The sequence below is a fragment of the Anomalospiza imberbis genome, chromosome 18 (assembly GCF_031753505.1).
Source record: "Anomalospiza imberbis isolate Cuckoo-Finch-1a 21T00152 chromosome 18, ASM3175350v1, whole genome shotgun sequence".
Taxonomy (NCBI): domain Eukaryota; kingdom Metazoa; phylum Chordata; class Aves; order Passeriformes; family Viduidae; genus Anomalospiza; species Anomalospiza imberbis.
The window spans coordinates 4,133,835-4,151,883 of NC_089698.1; the positions used below are offsets into that span (position 1 = coordinate 4,133,835).

The 18,049-nt window shown below is 49.5% G+C and overlaps 1 protein-coding gene across 1 annotated transcript in view; it reads right to left on the reverse strand.

Annotated features, from left to right (window-relative positions):
- CORO1C (coronin 1C) overlaps positions 1 to 18,049 on the reverse strand; it is a 41,254-nt gene that overhangs the window by 6,679 nt on the left and 16,526 nt on the right. Inside the window, exons 2-5 of the mRNA XM_068208611.1 lie at positions 17,449 to 17,648; positions 7,127 to 7,249; positions 998 to 1,127; positions 92 to 273 (exon numbers count right to left, since the gene is read on the reverse strand). Of these exons, the coding sequence (XP_068064712.1) occupies positions 92 to 273; positions 998 to 1,127; positions 7,127 to 7,249; positions 17,449 to 17,643 (630 nt within the window). The 5' untranslated portion in view covers positions 17,644 to 17,648. The remainder of the gene's footprint in view (positions 1 to 91; positions 274 to 997; positions 1,128 to 7,126; positions 7,250 to 17,448; positions 17,649 to 18,049) is intronic.

The following is an 18,049-nucleotide window of genomic DNA, read 5'->3' on the forward strand; positions in this document are numbered from 1 at the left end:
TGTGTAAAATCCACATATTTCTTTCATATTTTCTTGCTCATTCCCTGATGGAGCGAATCCAGTTGTTTCTTAAATGATTAAGCAAACTTACAGCAACAATTTCTTGTTTCCTGGGGTCGATAACTCGGACTTTTTTGTCTTTGGAAGCTGTGCAGATGAGGCTGCCGTTGCGATTCCAGCTCACGTTGTAGATCATATCCACGTGCATGTCATCCAGGTTGATGAGGGCTTCTCCTGTTCCCACATTCCAGATGATGATGGCATTATCACAGCCTAAAATGGGAAATAACAGCTCCAGTCACAGCACTGGGGTACACAGGGGTAAAGCCAGAGGTGGGGAACAAGGGATAAAGCAAAACCCAGACTGGGAGCTCAGGAGGGATTTTTATCAATGGAAAACACCCAGCTCATCCAACAATCCAGCTGAAAGGACTCACTTCTTGCCTTGGGACCCAACCCATGGAAGTCTCAGATCGTACCAATGGATAATGGTAATGGATAATAATCCAATTTATTTCCATAATCATGTGACTGATTTTCAGTGGTCAAAAGAATCTCATTCCATGGACTGTACCGGCCAAGGACACAATTTGGAAAATGCTGACCATGAGAGTTTGTGGGAGGAACAGCTGGACTTTGGAATACTTTGCAGGGATCAAGGGAAAGGAGAAACACTTGGGCCTGTTCTAAAAGTATACGAGAGCAGGGATGTGGGGAATGCAGATGTAAATTGTTCTTGCAGATCAAATAAAGTCTGGAACAACTTTCATACTCCAATTCCAGACAATTCCTTGGTGCTTATCCCTGTAAACTGAAGATAAAAAAGGCTGAGATACAGAGGAGGCTGTGAGCCATGTGTCCCAGCATTCCCAGCTACTGCCATGGGTCTGTGATTCATAGGGATTTGAGCAGCTGGGAGAGGAAAGAAGGAAAAGGAAAAGCTGGAGAGGAAGGGAGGCAGGAAGAGGTGGCTGTTGCCCATTCCTGTGCTCCATACCTGCACTGAGCAGCACGTTCCGCGCCGTCGGATGCCAGGCCACGATGCCAACTCTCTTGGAATGGCCTTCTAGCACTACCACGGGCTCTGTCAGGGACAGGGTGAGCCCATTCTCAGGAATCTGCCACACCTGGGAGGGAAAGAAAAGGAAAGGAAAGCTCCTCAGTCAAGGGCAGCCCCTCTGGAGAGCGCGTGGCTCGGCTGCTTCCCGCGTCCCGCAGCCCCCGGAGCTGTCACTTCCCCGTGTAAACAGGAAGGGAATCAGAGAGGGAATCGTTCCCAGCTGTCAATAAACCCTTGGCTGATCCATCAGGAACATCCTTCCTCACTCATGTGCCAGCACATACCCACAGCTCCTCATGGTGCATCCCCTTTACTTCCATGTCCACAGACCCACTCTGCTCCTGTTCCCCCAGGAGTCTGGAAAATCTCCCCTGCAGCTCCAATTCCATGGGATCAAGCTGCTGTCTTTCCAAACTATGCCTGTCCCTCAGAAGGATGACACTGCAGCTCTATCACTGCCTACTTTTCATCACTTTAGGAACACCAGCAATTTGTTTTCCTGTTAGATTCAGGATCCTTTCAGATCCCGTTTAATCAGGGAAGAGCGGTTTGGTCCTGGAAGAAGCCAGAGCAGCCCCAGTCAGCACAGCCTGTTCACTTCTTGCCTGGTTACACAACCCTTCTGTTGCAAACTTCCTCAGGGAAGGGCCACCAGGAGAAGGAACAGCCCCCCAAAGATGCCAGAGCACTGGAATTCCAGCAGGAGAGAGGTGGCTTTTGCAGCTGGCAGCGACCAGGGATGGGACAGACAAACCCATCACCCCAAAGCCCCAGGGCAGGACCAGCCCCACCAAAACTATTCCTGCAATTCAACACTGGACAATCATCTTGGAACTGAATTTGACCTACATAGAGTGTATTAAAAACGACGTGGAATTCCAGGGAGAGCTCCTCGGGGAGCAGTTGGAGTTGCTGTAGGTAGGTGGCAGCATTAGAGCATGTTTGCTTTGCTTCCCATTGTTTGCTTTTCCTGGAGTTGGGAGAATGGGGCTTGCCAGCCCCTGCCCACGATGCCCAACAAGCTGTGGGATGCAAGGGAGTGGATTTAGGCAGCGAGGCAGACTGAGATGGACACGTGGATTTCTCTGCTAATCCCAGTTTTCCCCTTCTCAAAGGAATGACTAGCACTGGAAAAAGCCCAGCAGAGATTCTCAGTGGGTACCAACCTCTAAATAACCCAAAACTGATTTAGTTTTTCATGGACACAGCTCCTAGTGCCATCCTTCCCAGTACCCTCAGCATCCCAGGAGGAATGACCACAGCGGGAACACTTCCCCAGGAGAGGATTCCTCTGCAAGGGGTGAAAATGGTCACAGGCCCAAGGCTGCCAGAGCTCCAGGAGCCTTTGGACAAGGCTTTCAGGCACAGGGTGGGATTGTTGGGGTGTCTGTGCAGGGCCAGGATAAAACCAGGTTCACAGGGAAATTACACAACTTTGGATGCAGGACTTACCCTGCCAAGGGGGAGGACTCGGTTCTGTTCTGCACCATCTCAGCCAGGAAGGATCCCGAGATCCCCCTGAGCAAGTGCAAAGGAGCCAGAAAACTCCAGAACCAAATTTAAACATAAAACAGCAGGTGCAGGGGGTGGGAAAGGGAAGGGAGGCAAAATCCCAGTGAAAAAGGTTTTTTTTTAAAAAGCCTCTGGAGGACAGATGGAATTTTCTGTCAGGTAAAGCCCTGATCGCTGGGAGCAGCTGCAGAGCAGTGCAGCCCTAGGCAGATTTCAACTGACACAATGATCATGCCTGCTATTCCCCAAAATAATAAAGAAAGAAGTGTGAAAGGTCAGGGCATGGTCCCAACTGGCCCAGCCCCTCGTTCCTGCACAGGGTGGGGGTCTGGCCTCAGCCTGGGATCAAATCAGGGAAATTACAGAATTTTGGATGCAGGACTTAGCCTACCGAGGGGGAGGACTCAGGATGACTCCATGGAAACCCTAAAATGCTGCAGGATTGCCTGGGCTTTAGGAAGTGTTTGTCATCTTTCCCTCCCGTGGGTGTCTGGGTGTTTTTTAGGGGGTTTGATGTTATCAAGGCTGTTTGTTTGTGCAGGAGGAAGCGCAACCGTGGCACAGCTGAGGGAGAGGTTTGGGGCTGCAGGAAGGGCAGGAGGGGAGGGTTTTGCACAACAGCATGTGAGAAAGAAAACAAAGCAAACTTTTCTTACATCCCCTTCAAAGAGAAGCTAAAACGGCCTCCTCTGGCTCTGCACAAGTTGAAAATAAGACTAAATCCATGTCTATAAAACACATTGCTTCCTGCATCACATATATCAATTTTTATCTCTTTAAGTAAGGAAATAACTGAATTTGAGGCCTGGATTTATCCATGGCCCTGCTCCCATATCCCTGCAGGAAGAGGCTCTTGGTTCTTCATTTTTGCAGGGTCAGACCTGCTCCTCATTCTCCCTGTCCTTGTTGGTGGCTCAGGTCACTGCAAGGGCTCTCTTCGATTTTTAAAGGAATTTGCTCCATCACATGAGCTCTGCTCTGGCCTTTCCACACAAATTCCTTAAAATCCACCTTCTGACGAAGAAAATTTTCCGTATCTGAGGAAGGGCCTCGATACCATCTAAAAATCTTTATCCACTAAAACATTTTCCAGCTGAACCAAAAGCCTGCAGTACATCAGAGCCATTCAGCACAACATCAAGCAGGAATATTTAAGTAATTCCTCATTTGCTGGCACAAGGAAACAATTCCTCCAAGGGAAGAGGCCACAGAAGGCATTTGCAAGGGCTCTAAAGGAAGCCTTTGGAGAGGGATGCCAGGTCCTCTCCTCTTTCCCAATCTCCTCTCCAATGCTGTGTCTGGTATTCCCACCACTGAACTTGTTCGAGGTTTATGTTGTAAAAATCTGGGAATTTCTTTAGAGGAAAAGGTTTCTGGCTTTGGACAGGGCCAAGTGAATCTTTCTTGTGCCACATGGGGGCTGCAGAGTGGTGGCTGCAGGAAATCAGCCCTTTGCACCTGGTGACAGTGGTTTGCACCTCAAATCCATATTCTCTCCCTCAATACGATCCCAAATCCATATTCTATCAATACCATCCCAAATCCATATTCTATCAATACGATCCCAAATCCATATTCTATCAATACCATCCCAAATCCATATTGTCTCCCTCAATACCATCCCAAATCCATATTCTATCAATACCATCCCAAATCCATATTCTATCAATACCATCCCAAATCCATATTCTCTCCCTCAATACCATCCCAAATCCATATTCTATCAATACCATCCCAAATCCATATTCTCTCCCTCAATACGATCCCAAATCCATATTCTATCAATACCATCCCAAATCCATATTCTATCAATACGATCCCAAATCCATATTCTCTCCCTCAATACGATCCCAAATCCATATTCTACAAATACCATCCCAAATCCATATTCTATCAATACGATCCCAAATCCATATTCTCTCCCTCAATACCATCCCAAATCCATATTCTATCAATACCATCCCAAATCCATATTCTCTCCCTCAATACGATCCCAAATCCATATTCTATCAATACCATCCCAAATCCATATTCTCTCCCTCAATACCATCCCAAATCCATGTCCTCTCTCTGAATACAATCTCAAATCCATATTCTCTCCCTCAACACTGTCCCAAATCCATGCTCTTTCCCTCACACCATCCCAAATCTATGCTCCTTCCCTCACACTCACACCATTCCAAATCCACATTCTCTCTCTCAATACCATCCCAAATCCACATTCTCTCCCTCACACCATCCCATATCCACATTCTCTCCCTCAATACCATCCCAAATCCACATTCTCTCCCTCAATACCATCCCAAATCCACATTCTCTCCTTCAATGCCATCCCAAATCCACATTCTCTCCCTCACACCATCCCATATCCACATTCTCTCCCTCAATACCATCCCAAATCCACATTCTCTCTCTCAATGCCATCCCAAATCCACATTCTCTCTCTCAATGCCATCCCAAATCCATATTCTCTCCCTCACACCATCCCATATCCACATTCTGTCCCTCAATACCATCCCAAATCCACGCTCTCTCCCTCACGCCATCCCAAATCTACTCTTGTCTGGCTGACTTAGCTGAGATTTCTTATGGCAGAGGGTGAGATCCTAAATCCCTGAGTGCCAGGGCACAGATGGTCTTTAAGAGCAAGGTCTTTTCTCCAGCAGCTGGAATTGCCACAGAATCCCCCACGTCACTTTTCCGTGTCTCCCCGCGGCAGAGCTCGGAGCCCATGAACAGCCACGTGTCCTGTAAAGCTCCCTGGGTTTATTCTGCTCAGGCTGCTCAAGAAGCAGGACCCAAACCCTTTGGCCAGGAAAACAGGACACTGAACTATCCATGCCAGGCCAGAAAAGCAATTAAAATTGGGAAAGCTCATTAGCTCATTCCCACAAGTCCAAGGCAGGGGTGTTCTTTACACACCAGTGCAGTTCCCAACTGTCCCGAATGACTTGGGATCCATCATCTCCCATTCCAAACCTCCAGCTAACACACCCCCAGCACCTTCCAAACCCTGCACATCCCTGATCCTGGAAGTGCAGCAAGGACTCACCTATTTCCCCTTCCACTCCAGACAGGTCACACCAAACATGACCACGAGGGTGCAAAACCCCCAGAGAGCTCCACCCTGCTCCACCCTCCTTCCCACATGGGTGCTGCCTCCAGGGATGGATGGGAAGCTCATCCCCACCTTGGGATGTGTGGAGAATCCCCAGAGTCAAGTGGGAGGTGCAGATTCCTGCAGTTTGTGTCCACATCAGGATGGTGTGAGGGAAAAAGTGGATTTGGGCTGGTGTGAGGGAGAGAGCTTGTCCACTTGGACAACTTGTAACTGAACTCTGTCAGTTTTTCTCCACAATTCAGTCCCTCTGGAGCCTCCCAACATATTTCTCATTGCACTTGGATTACAGACTTATTTTGCCTCCAAGGAGGCAGCTCTGGGCCTTCACTGATGCTCACATTTCAGAAACATTCCCAATGTACAGCCCTTCTACATTCTGGTTGGAGAAACATTCCTGCATCCTTCCAAAGCTCAGTTCCAGCCCAGTAGTGAGAGTTGCTAACACAGAAGTTGTTGTTTTGTTTAATATTAAATATAGCCCGTTTTGTTAACATGTTTCAGCTTCCAAGACGGAGAGATCACAGGCAAGAGCTGTCCCAGGAAAAGCCTCTTGGGATGAATCCCCTCCCAAACATTTTAACGATGAACAGAAGCAAAGGAATTTATCTGACATGATCTATAATAAGATTTCAATATAACATTCAGCCTACAGCATTTCTAAATATGGCCAAAGATCCCTGGAGTTATTTGGCATTATTTCATCTTCCAAGGATTTTCTTTCACTTATTCTGCTGTGTTTGCATGCACGGGATTCCACATCCGTCACGGAGCGAGCCCAGCTGGGCTATCACTGAGTTAAAACAGGTCTCAATCCAAGGTGGGCAGGTGCAGAATTTGGGAGATTATTTTTATTTATTTATTAAAAAAAGCCCTTTTGACACCTGCTCAAAACTTGGAGATACAGGGAAAATTTCAAGTGATTTCCTTAAATCAAGGGTTGAAGGAATCTTGGAGCCTGCTGGGCTCATTCCCTTCCAATCCCTACCTCTTCCCAACACCCACTTCTACATCCATTGGGATATTTGAGGTAAGGAACCACCTGTCTTCACAAAGTTCAACAAATCAGAACACCTCACCACAGACTGGCACTCTCATTCCTCTTCCCAAACATCAAACAAATGCCCAGGGGAATGAAAAATTGAAAAAATTCTTCCCTTCTGAGAGTGGTGAGGGCCTGGCATATTTTGGCCATCCCTGGAAGTGTCCAAGGCCAGGTTGGACAGGGCTTGGACCAACCTGGTCTATGGAAGGTGTCCCTGCCCATGGCAGGGGTTGGAATGGGATGAGCTTTAAGTCCCTTCCAACTCAAACCCTTCCACAATGACTCTGCCCTCACCTCACCTTGGAACAGAAGGTTCCTGGGGACACCTCCAGTGTCCTTTGGAGCAGGAGTTCCAGCAGGGAGCAAAGCCCACCCCACAAGGAACACTCACCATGACAGTGCAGTCCTCGGAGCCGCTGGCGATGACCTGGTCATTGTGGGGACACCAGTCGATGTCCAGCACCGGCCCCGTGTGGCCACACACTGTGGGGTAGGACTTGTCAATCCTGCCTGTCTGGAGGGAAGAAGAAGAAGAGAGCTGTGATATCCTGAAGGAAGGTGCTTGCCAACCCTTGGTTTGCTTTTTCATATCCACAATTCCACGAGATTTGAACTCATGGATCAGCAGAGGAAACAGAGCAGCAGCTCTTCTCCAGCATCAACGAGCTGGAAACTCCCCACAGAGCAAAGGAAAGGGTTCAGAGATCCAGCACAGCAGGGTTGTGATCCCACATCTCAGCACCTGCTGCCATACCATGCCTTATTCCACCCCAACTTTTTGGGAAGAGCAAAGCTCTGGTTTCGTCTGTGCTTCCCAGCAGAGATAGCTGAAGGCAACCAAGCTAAAAATGTCATTGGAGGATGTTGCTGGTCACTGAATTTACCAGGTGTCCCTGGTTTCTTAAAACAGAAGGATTTTGCTTGGATGGGAAGATTTTAGGATGCAGTTGTGCAGAGGAAAATTGTTTTGAGGAATAAATGTTGCCAACATGGACTGTGACAGCCACACCTGCCCCTCCATGGCCAGGGGACCAGGGCCACCAATGCCAAGCTCCCTACAGGGATAACATTTCCAAGAAAATGAGCTAATGAGCCACTTAAACCTGAACTGGCACAAATCCAGTGATGCCAACCCAGCTGATGCTGAGACACCAATTCTGCCCCTGGGTCTACATTTTGCTGAGGAGCCCCTGAAGATCCTGAAGCACCTGATCCCCTCCAACAGCTGATTCCACAAAGAAGGAAAGGGAAAATCACATCATCCTTCTCCCTCTTGGCCAGGCCTTGCACACAAGGGAAGCAATATTTGCAGTACTGAAGATGCACAGCAGTAGCAGCAGGGTGAGGAGGAGACTCCTCCACTTCCACAGCCACACCCCTGGTCCTGCTCCATGGGGTTTTGTTTCCAGGGAATGACCTTTTCATGATGAGTGATGGGAGAAGAGACACAGCGGGGAGAGGTCTGGGATGGGGTCGTCTTCTTTTGTGTTTAAACATGCAGAAGAAATGGTTGGAATGCCACTTGTGCCATTGGATGGTAACATTCCCCAACCTTGGAGGTGACATTCCTTAATTTATGCCTCCCACCCTGCTTCATGTGGGAGCCTGCTCCTACTCAAGGCTGGTAACCAGAATAATGCTGGATGTTGGCTTTTGAGGATGACTGACCTGAAGCCCTACACAAACAGCAAAACAAGATATTGATCCCAAAAGATCCCACTAGCTCCTAAAAGGCCAAATTTAGGCTTCAAAAAAAAAAAAAAAAAAAAAGACTCAGTGATTCAGCTGCTTTTGGAATTATTAAAAGGGGAAGAGTTGTAGATGAAAAGCCATAAACCTGCCATTCAAAAATTAAAGCCTGTGTAATCCCTCTTGGATGCCATAATGTGAAATAGGATTTTAAAAATTAATACACCCAACTGCCATGTAGAATTCATCCATTTTAATTTACCCAATTAAAAGAAGAACCATGCAGAGCACACGAACTGCAGAAGGCACATGACAGGCCACAGACAAATACAGGCCTGAACCAAAATGGAAAAATAGGAATAATAATGCAAAATGTCAGGGACTGACTGTTCTGGCTCCCTGGTAGGAATCAGTGGGATCCTCCAGGAGGAGCCCCTGGTAACTATTTCCAGGCTGCACAAACACTTGTCAGTTCAGTTTTGGGCCTTTACAGTCATTTATTACTGTGGGGAGGCCAAAAAATGCAATTTGAGCAAATTAAACCCCAAACTTCACCTTTCAGTTTTGATCATGATTAACCTGCAACGCCTGAGCAGGAGCAGCCAAGAGCCTGTGACAGCAGTGACACACAGGAGCTGCTTCCCACCACCTGCCACAGAGCTTGGCTCTTAAACCAGGATCCTGCACTTCCCTAAGGAGCAGAGCTTCCAGAATCATGGAATGGGTTGTGTTGGAAGGACCTTCAAGATCATCCAGTCCCACCCCTTGCCATGGGCAGGGATACCTTCCACCATCCCAAGCTGCTCCAAGCCTCATCCAACCTGGCCTTAGACACTTCCAGGGATCCAGGGGCAGCCACAGCTTCTCTGGGCAACGTGAGCCAGGGACTCACCACCTTCACAGTCAGGAATTTCTTCCCAGTATCCCACCTAAATCTACCCCCTTCTATCTTAAAGCCATTCTCCCATGTCCTGTGCCTCCATGCCTTGTCCCAAGTCCCTCTCCAGCTCTCCTGGAGCTCCTTTAGGCACTGGGAGAGGCTCTGAGCTCTCCCTGGAGCCTTCTCTTCTCCAGGTGAACACTCCCAGCTCTCCCAGCCTGGCTCCTCAGAGCATCTCCGTGGCCTCCTCTGGACTCTCGCCAACAGTTCCACGTCCTTCCTGTGCTGGGACTCCAGAGCTGCTGCAGGTGGGGTCTCACCTGAGCAGGGCAGAGGGGCAGAATTCCCTGTGCATCACCTACAAACATCCCCCTGTCCCCACCTGCATCTGGAGAGTGACACCAAACCCCGTTTCCAACGGGGAACAGACAGGCAGGACGGGGAAAGGAGATGCTATTTATCAGCAGTGTGGGAGAGGCAGCAACCTCAAGCTTGTTTATCCACAAAGAATTATCAAACCAAGGAAGAGAGGACAAAGCAGAGCAGGAGACGTCCCACACAGCAGCTCCCTGGGATCTGGCAGAGGAAGACAATCCCAGGGAGATGAAGAGCCCAGGGGCATCAACATCTTCACCTGGGCATGAGAGGAGAGACTCTACTGCTCACCAGATTCCAGGAATAATCCCAGAATCATTCAGGTTGGAAAGACTCCCAAGATCATCCAACCTGTGACCAATCCCCACCTTGCCACCCAGCCCAGAGCCCTGAGCCACGTCCGGTCCTTGGCCAGCCTTGGGGATGCACAAAAACGAGCAGCAACCATCAGAACAAGACTAAATAAGGACATAAAGGTGCTGCTGGAGCCCCAGCCCTGTGAGAGAAGCTCCTGCCTTGTGGTCAGAGGCACCAAACGGTCTCTGCAGAGCAGAGGAAACCACGGTGTTTTCCTGAGCACGTTCCGAGAGCTCGGCGCCGCATCCGCCCCTCGTCACCAACGCCTCCACCAGAGACCCTCCCAAGGCACTGTGGGGACAGCACAGGACAGCCACCCACAGCACCACGCCAGGGCTGACCCCTCAGCGTGAGCAGTGGGCAGCTTTGAACTCAGGGCTGTATTTTACCACCTCTCAGCACCGCTTCTGCAAATTCCATCCACCAGATTCCCCCTCCCGGCAGCACTCAGCCCCCTGGAGCAGGGAACCCCAATTCCCAGCATTGTACTGTGCTCAGAAAAGCTGGAAAAATCAGTGTTTTAGGGGATTTGCCAAAAGGGAAAGCTGCAGTAGGGTTATAAAAACCCACCGGGCTGCAAAATCACCAAATCCCATGGTTTTCAACACAACTCCTTTGCAACACCAGCAGAACACCACGAGGTTTGGCAATGTGGCTGGCAGCTGGGTGTGTTTCCATGCTATTCTAATGCTCCCAGGTTTGGGGATTTATTTATTTATTTGGAAAAATGTAATCTTATAATTAGGAGAGGATTTAAAATAAATCTCAAGTGCTGATGCACAGCTTAAAATTAAGAAATTAATTCCTTCTCATAATCCACTGGGGCCGTGGTTTGACACATCCCTGATAACTTTTGAAATCTGGAGTTGTATTTTATAAAATGTTGGTCCAAAAGGTGAATTTGAGGATTTTTAATAAATTTGGTGTTGACTGAACACACCCTCAATATTCAGGTGTTTCAGCAGGGGCAAATTTGCCTTATTAAATTAATTTTAATTATTAAAATTAAATTTTAATCTATCTAATGTATCCCAGATCAGGGGGAAAAAAAAGTTAAATCAGAAATATTAAACCCAGACTAGAAAAAAAGTGACAGATGAGAAGAAAAAATATGATTATATCCAAAAGGGATGGATAAGCAACACAAGAAAACTGTTCCTAAAAGTGGGAGTTTTATGAATTAATTTGAGTGTCTTGTGATCGTTTCTCTGCCAGAAAAGGGCATTTGGTGGCAGGAAACAGCTCATGGATTATGGTAAAAATATCAGGGAGAACAGCTGCTTCCCCAGCCCATGGCTGTGCTCCTTGAAATCTCCATTTAAATTAGGGAAGTGGCATCGAGTTGCACAAGCCAAAGCAGCTCCCCCCTCTGCACAAGTTTGAGGAAGGAAATCAGGTCACAACTGCAAAGTTTGAAGCCTCAGCCGACTGCACCTTTTCTCTGCTAGAGAAAATGCTCCTCTTTTCTTTAAATTGTGGACTTTTAAAAAAACTCCTAAGTTTCATCCAGGGAGCTTCTGAGCACTGAGCCTCCATCTCTGGCTGCAGCAGCTGGGCCTGGAGGAGGCACGTGGGGGAAAACTGGGCTGAAATGGAAGCTCCTGCCCATACCCAGCAGCCATCAGTCACCCCACAGCCCAGGCCAGGCAACCAGAACTAATCTGGAAGATTAGGAAGTTTTATTCCCAAAAGATCCACTGGAAAGTCAGGCAATAAGAGGCCACTGTGCTCTCCAAGAATCCCCAAGAGCAGTGCTCCCGTTCTCGTTGGCACCTTGGCAGCTGCAGGGCTGTGTCATTGGATGTTGGGGAAAATTTCTTCACTGGAAGGGTAGTGAAGCATGGAAGAGACTGCCAAGGGAAGTGAGAGAGTCACCATTCCTGGAAATGTTAAAATACAAGCAGTTGGGGCATTTTGTGATGTGGTTCAAAGGTTGGACTTGATGAGCTTGGAGGCCTTTTCCAACCTCAAGGGTTCCATGATTCTGTGATTCCATCCCAGGCTGCCACAGAATGGACACATGCTGGCTTTAAAAAGGAGATAAAAAAAAAAACCAAACCAACACAAACAGTCCTCACAGCTAACCCAACCTGCAAAATCCTATCGCTAGGAGCTGGGAGTGCAGCATAGCTCCAGCATTTCCATGGATATCTGTCCCAGAAATGACATTACAATTAAAAGGCAGAGAGGTAGTGCTTTTCTCCCTCTCCAAAATATGATTTCCAAAGCAGTTCATCCCTCTGTTCCTTCCCAACTGCAGGAAAGCCAATGGGTATCCCAGAAGCTGAGGGCTCTGGATAAATTGAAAAAACTCTGTTGCTGTTCAGAGGATGAGCACCCACCCAGAGAGAGCAGAGCTACTGGGCAAGGAGACAGGGATCCACGGGGATCATCCCCACGAGCTGGGAACAGATGATCCAGGGCTCCACCAAGTACAACTTTCATTTCCATTATTGGACAAAACCTTAAAATTGCAGAGATACTTGTACAAACCTCTTACTGCAAAACAGGGGATGGAATTTGCTGCTTTTTTCCCTGGAGGAATGAGATCCATTAGCCCCTCTGCTGCACTCTCTTCCCTACTGCATTAGAACCTGATGATCCACTGGAATCAAGCTGACAATGATAAATATAAACTTCTTTTTATAGAGAAAAATCTAAGGTGAAATAAAAGGACAAAATCCATCACACTCCCCCTAAAATGGCAGGAAAGGCTCAATAAACCCATCACAGCAAAAACCTCCTGATTTTACTCTACACACAGTTCAGAAAAAGATTTTTTTCTTTCCTCCAAATCCTTCCTGGTGGAATAAGAATTGGGAAGAGCTGCTTAACAACTCTCATATGCCATGGATGAACACCAAGGCCTGTCACTTGCAGAACAACATATTCCTTGGAGAAGATCATTCCCGAGGTGTGCACGCCCCCACCCACATGCTAATTGCCTCTCAGGGCACCATCTGATCCCAGATCCTGCAGGAATGCTGCTGGTGTGAAGGGGGTGCAGGAAGGAATCAGGAAAATGGAAAATCTAATAAAAGCTATATCCAAAAGGAACTGAATAAACCTCTGGTAAAGGCCTTACGTAACACAACTCGTGGCTGAACGGATCTTTCTGCATGAAGTCAAACAAAAAGGAACATTTGCAGCAGGTTTTTCTGTGCAGATAAAAACTGCAAAGATTTTTTGAGGACAGGAAAAAAATTTTTCTCCAGTTCTGCTGGAGCACAGATCCAGCACCAGAACTACTCCCTGAATCCAGGTGTTTCCAAGTCATCCTTCCCAACATATCAGGAAACCCAGAGAATTTTTTATCTGGTACCTTCCCTGTGTACCCAGAGCTTTCCCTGGGACAAGCCTCAGAAAAAAACAACTCTACAACCACAGCCCAAGACAAGCAGGGAAGCATCCAGCTCCTTCCCTGGTGAGCAGAGTTAATGCTGATTACCCTGGCTCTTATCACCTACACAGCCCTGACCTAGAGGAATTACAGCTTTTCCAAACTATGTGGCTCATTCCAACAGAGGCCAACCCCCCAGACCAAGCAACCTGTGGGAATTAGATTGTCTGATGCTCAGCAGCTCCTGCCGGAGCATGGGAATGGCGAGTTCCTGGCAAAGCCCGTGCACATGTGCGTGCAAGAAAACAGGAAGTTCAGACAAAGCATTTCCACAGCCAGCAAAGCCGGCTCGGCTGCGCTGGCTGCGGCTACTCCGGGAGCTGCGGGGATGGAAAGAGGATGCAGCCCCTGCGTCTCCCACTTGGCGCGGGAGGCCGGAGAGGCCCTCAGCAGCACGTGGGGACAGGGACGCGGCGGGGACGTGGGTGCACAGGGGTTAATTCGCGCGCGCGCGCACACACACACACGGGTTATATCGCGCACCCATGGGTTAATGAATTCCTGTGCACACGGGTTAATGAAGTCCCGTGCGCACCGGTTAATTCCCGCGCACACCGGTTAATGAATTCCCGCACACACGGGTTAATGAATTCCCGCGCACACGGGTTAATGAAGTCCCGCGCACACGGGTTAATTCCCACGCACACGTGGTTAATGAATTCCCGCGCACACAGGTGAATTCAATTCCCCTGCACACGGGTTAATTCCCGCGCACACGGGTTAATTAATTCCTGCGCACACGGGTTAATGAAGTCCCGTGCACACGGGTTAATTCCCACGCACACGGGTTAATTCACTTCCCCCGCACACGGGTTAATTCCTGCGCACACGGGTGAATTCCCGCGCACACGGGTGAATGAATTCCCGCGCTCACGGGTGAATTCTTGCGCTCACAGGTGAATGAATTCCCGCGCTCACGGGTTAATTCCCGTGCACACGGGTTAACTAATTCCCGCGCACACGGGTTAACTAATTCCTGCGCACACGGGTTAATTCCCGCGCACGCGGGTTAATTCCCGCGCACGCGGGTTAACGAATTCCCGCGCACACGGGTTAACGAATTCCCGCGCTCACGGGTTAATTCCCGCGCTCACGGGTTAACGAATTCCCGCGCTCACGGGTGAATTCCCGCGCTCACGGGTTAATTCCCGCGCTCACGGGTTAACGAATTCCCGCGCTCACAGTTTAACGAATTCCCACGCTCACGGGTTAATGAATTCCCGCGCTCACGGGTTAACGAATTCCCGCGCTCACGGGTTAACGAATTCCCGCGCTTACGGGTTAACGAATTCCCGCGCTCACGGGTTAACGAATTCCCGCGCTCACGGTTTAATGAATTCCCACGCACACGGGTTAATTCCCGCGCTCACGGTTTAATGAATTCCCGCGCTCACGGGTTAACGAATTCCCGCGCTCACGGGTTAATTCCCGCGCACACGGGTTAACGAATTCCCGCGCTCACGGGTTAATTCCCGCGCTCACGGGTGAATTCCCGCGCTCACGGGTTAATTCCCGCGCACTTGCCGCGCCGTGTCCCCGCCCCCGCCAATCAGCGCGGCGGCCGCGAGCGCTGCCATGACCATATAAGGTAAAAAGCCGCGGCCGCCGCAGTGCCGCTGCGGCGGGCGCGGGTGCGCGCGCGCGGGGGGGCGGGGCCTGCGGGGAGGGGCGGGGCTTGTCCCTCCCGCCGGTGTCCCTCCGCCCCCCCCACCCCACCCCGAGCACATGGGTGCGGGGAGCGGGGTCCCGGGGGGGCTCATCCCGCCCCAAAAACACCCCCAGACCTCCCGCCCAGCGCCGGGAGCCACCAGCCCTGCAGCGACAAATCCCGGCCACAACAAAACCCTGTAATATCACTGAAAATTGGCAAGAAAAGCACATTAAAACGAGTAAAATCTCCCCTTTTCTGTGCTCACCCCGCAGGAAGGGTCAGCCACATCCCAGGTAAATCCCAGTGAGCCGCAAAGCACTGGGTTTGAGCAGCCACGATGTCATTATGGGACATTTCCCCTGCAGAAATGCAGCAAGTGTATTTTTATGGCTCAATTTTAAAATCAGCCCAAACCCACGGCTGAAAATGGATTTTTTTTTTTCTTTGACTATAACAACAAGGATTTTGCTGCGGGGAGCTTAATAAGTATCTGTACTAAACAGGCTCAAAGAGAAACCCAAATGTTATTTAGGGTGTTGAAGGAACTAAAGGAACAATTTCATCAGCCCAGGCTATAAAAATAATGCGGAACACAGGAACTGGCTAAAACAGAGCCAGCAAAGCACTGCATTGCAAAAGAACGTGTCAGGCTGGGGATGAGGGCCACAACTCCTCCAGCTTCCCATGGAACCTCCTTAGATGTGGATATTAAATGCCTGTGGAAGGCAGGAATGGAGCTGAGGGCACCAAGGCAGTGATAAATAAGAGAGTGGGAGGAAGAACAGAATGGATGTGAACATTACGCCAAAGATGGCACTTAAAAATGCAAAAGGGCACTCAGAATTAGCAGGAATTTCTGCCAGGGACTGAGAAAACACAGAATCATAGAATCATTAACGTTGGAAAAGCCTTCTGAGACCACTGAGTCCAACTGTTCCCCCAGCACTGCCAAGGCCATCACGTCCCCAAGTGCCACATCCACGAGGCTTTAAAATCTCTCCAGGGATGGGGACTCCATCACTGCTCAGGGCAGCCTCTTCCAATGCCTGACAACCCTTTCCATGAAGAATTTTTCCACAATATCGAATCGAAACCTCCCTTTGCACAACTTAAGGCCGTTCCCTCTCCCTCTGTCTGTCCCTTGGTTTGTCCCTTGTTCCCTGGGATCAGAGCCTGACCCCCCTGGCTGCCCCCTCCTGTCAGGGACTTGTGGAGAACCAGAAGGGTCCCCCCTGAGCCTCCTTCTCCTCAGGCTGAACCCCCAATCTCCCTCATCTGATCTCTGCTCCAAACATTGGGATTTAAGAGGAAAAGAAGGATGCACATCCCCAGCTGTCAGCATCTGTGCTGTGATGAAGCTGAACGAGGAATTCCTAATTCAGGGCTGTGCCACCACGCGTGACCCAGGCAGGAGGAGGACACGTGGCCTGAGGATGAGCCCTAAGCAGGGAAGGGCTGCTCATCAGAGCAGCAAACTGAGCTATTTTGGGAGGTTGGGGTTTGGCTTTGCTTAACACGATGGAGACGTCGCTGCCCTGGCCGGGTGGGAAGTTGTGCTGAATCCTGGGCACTAATTCTGTATTCCACAGGGCAGATCTGGAAGTGGAGCTGGGAAAGCAGCTCAGGGCTGATGACAGACTGAGGACAACTTAACCACAGGCTTAAGAGAGGAGTTTGAGGGTCATGGAGAAAAGAATGTTGCAAAAAAAGTCTTTTGAGCACAAGAATTTGCTGGTTAAGCATTACAGAAAGAGACGAGAAGAATCTCCTCCAGAAGATGGATATGACCTTTCCATGCAGGACCAGGGGCAACAGGAATGCCCTTCTTGGAACCAGCTCATTCCTTTGCTTCCCTCCAATGTGGTGCTGCAAGGAGCAATTAGGCTCAGGTGCATTCCTGAATGAATTCTGCAAGGAGCAACTGGGCTCAGATGCATTCACGAATGAATTCTGCAAGGAGCAACTGGGCTCAGATAGTTCCTGGCTTAACTCTCAAGGAGCAGTTGGGCTTAGGTGGTCCCTGGTTTAACTCTGCAAGGAGCAATTTGATTCAAGTGGTTCAAAAAAAAAAAAAGCTGAATCCCTGACAGTAGAAAAACCAGACTTGATCATAAAGAGGCTTCCAAACTACGATTCTACGTGGAAAATTCTGCCAGAATCAGCTCAGATGAGTCAAGCAAACAGCTTGTTTGTTGTGTTTAATGTACAGAAAGCATCAGACTGATTACAGACATTAAACACATTCATACATGGCACCACTGAGCAGCCGTTGTCACCACAGCCCTTCATTATTCCCAAAGAAACGCCGGGATGACAGCACAGCCGAGCAGGTAACTCAAGAAACATTCCAGCAGCACTTACCTTGTGCAGAGGCAGCACCAGGAAGGCTCCCCCACCGCTGGCATCCACGATGATGGCCACGAAGCGGGGGTTGACGGCACAGAAGGAGCTGTCCCAGGTGACGCGGGACACGCGGATGTCGTCGTAGCACTGGTCGTTCTTCACCGCCTGGCCGAAGACGTGCCGGAATTTGCTCTGTCGTACCACCCGCCTCATCGTGTCTGCACACGGATGCAAAAGGAGAGGGTCAGTTCCAGGGAAAGGATGTCCTGGTTGTCCAGGAGATTCCTGGACAAGGATCAACACCGGATGGTCTCATCAGCTTCACGGCCGCGCTTTCAGCAATGCGGAAACACAGATTCGCTCGCTGTTTGTAGAGTCGTGGAATGGTTTGGGTTGGAAGAATCCCAAATTGGGTTGGGGTGGGAAGGGATCTCTGGAGATCACCCAGTCCAGCCCCCTTCCACGGCAGGGTCACCCAGAGCAGGTGACACAGGAATGCATCCAGGTGGGTTTGGGATTGCTCCAGACAGGGAGACTCCACACCCTCCCTGGGCAGTTCCAGTGCTCGGCCACCCTCCATGAGAAGAGGTTCCTCCTCACGCTGAGGTGAAATTCCACA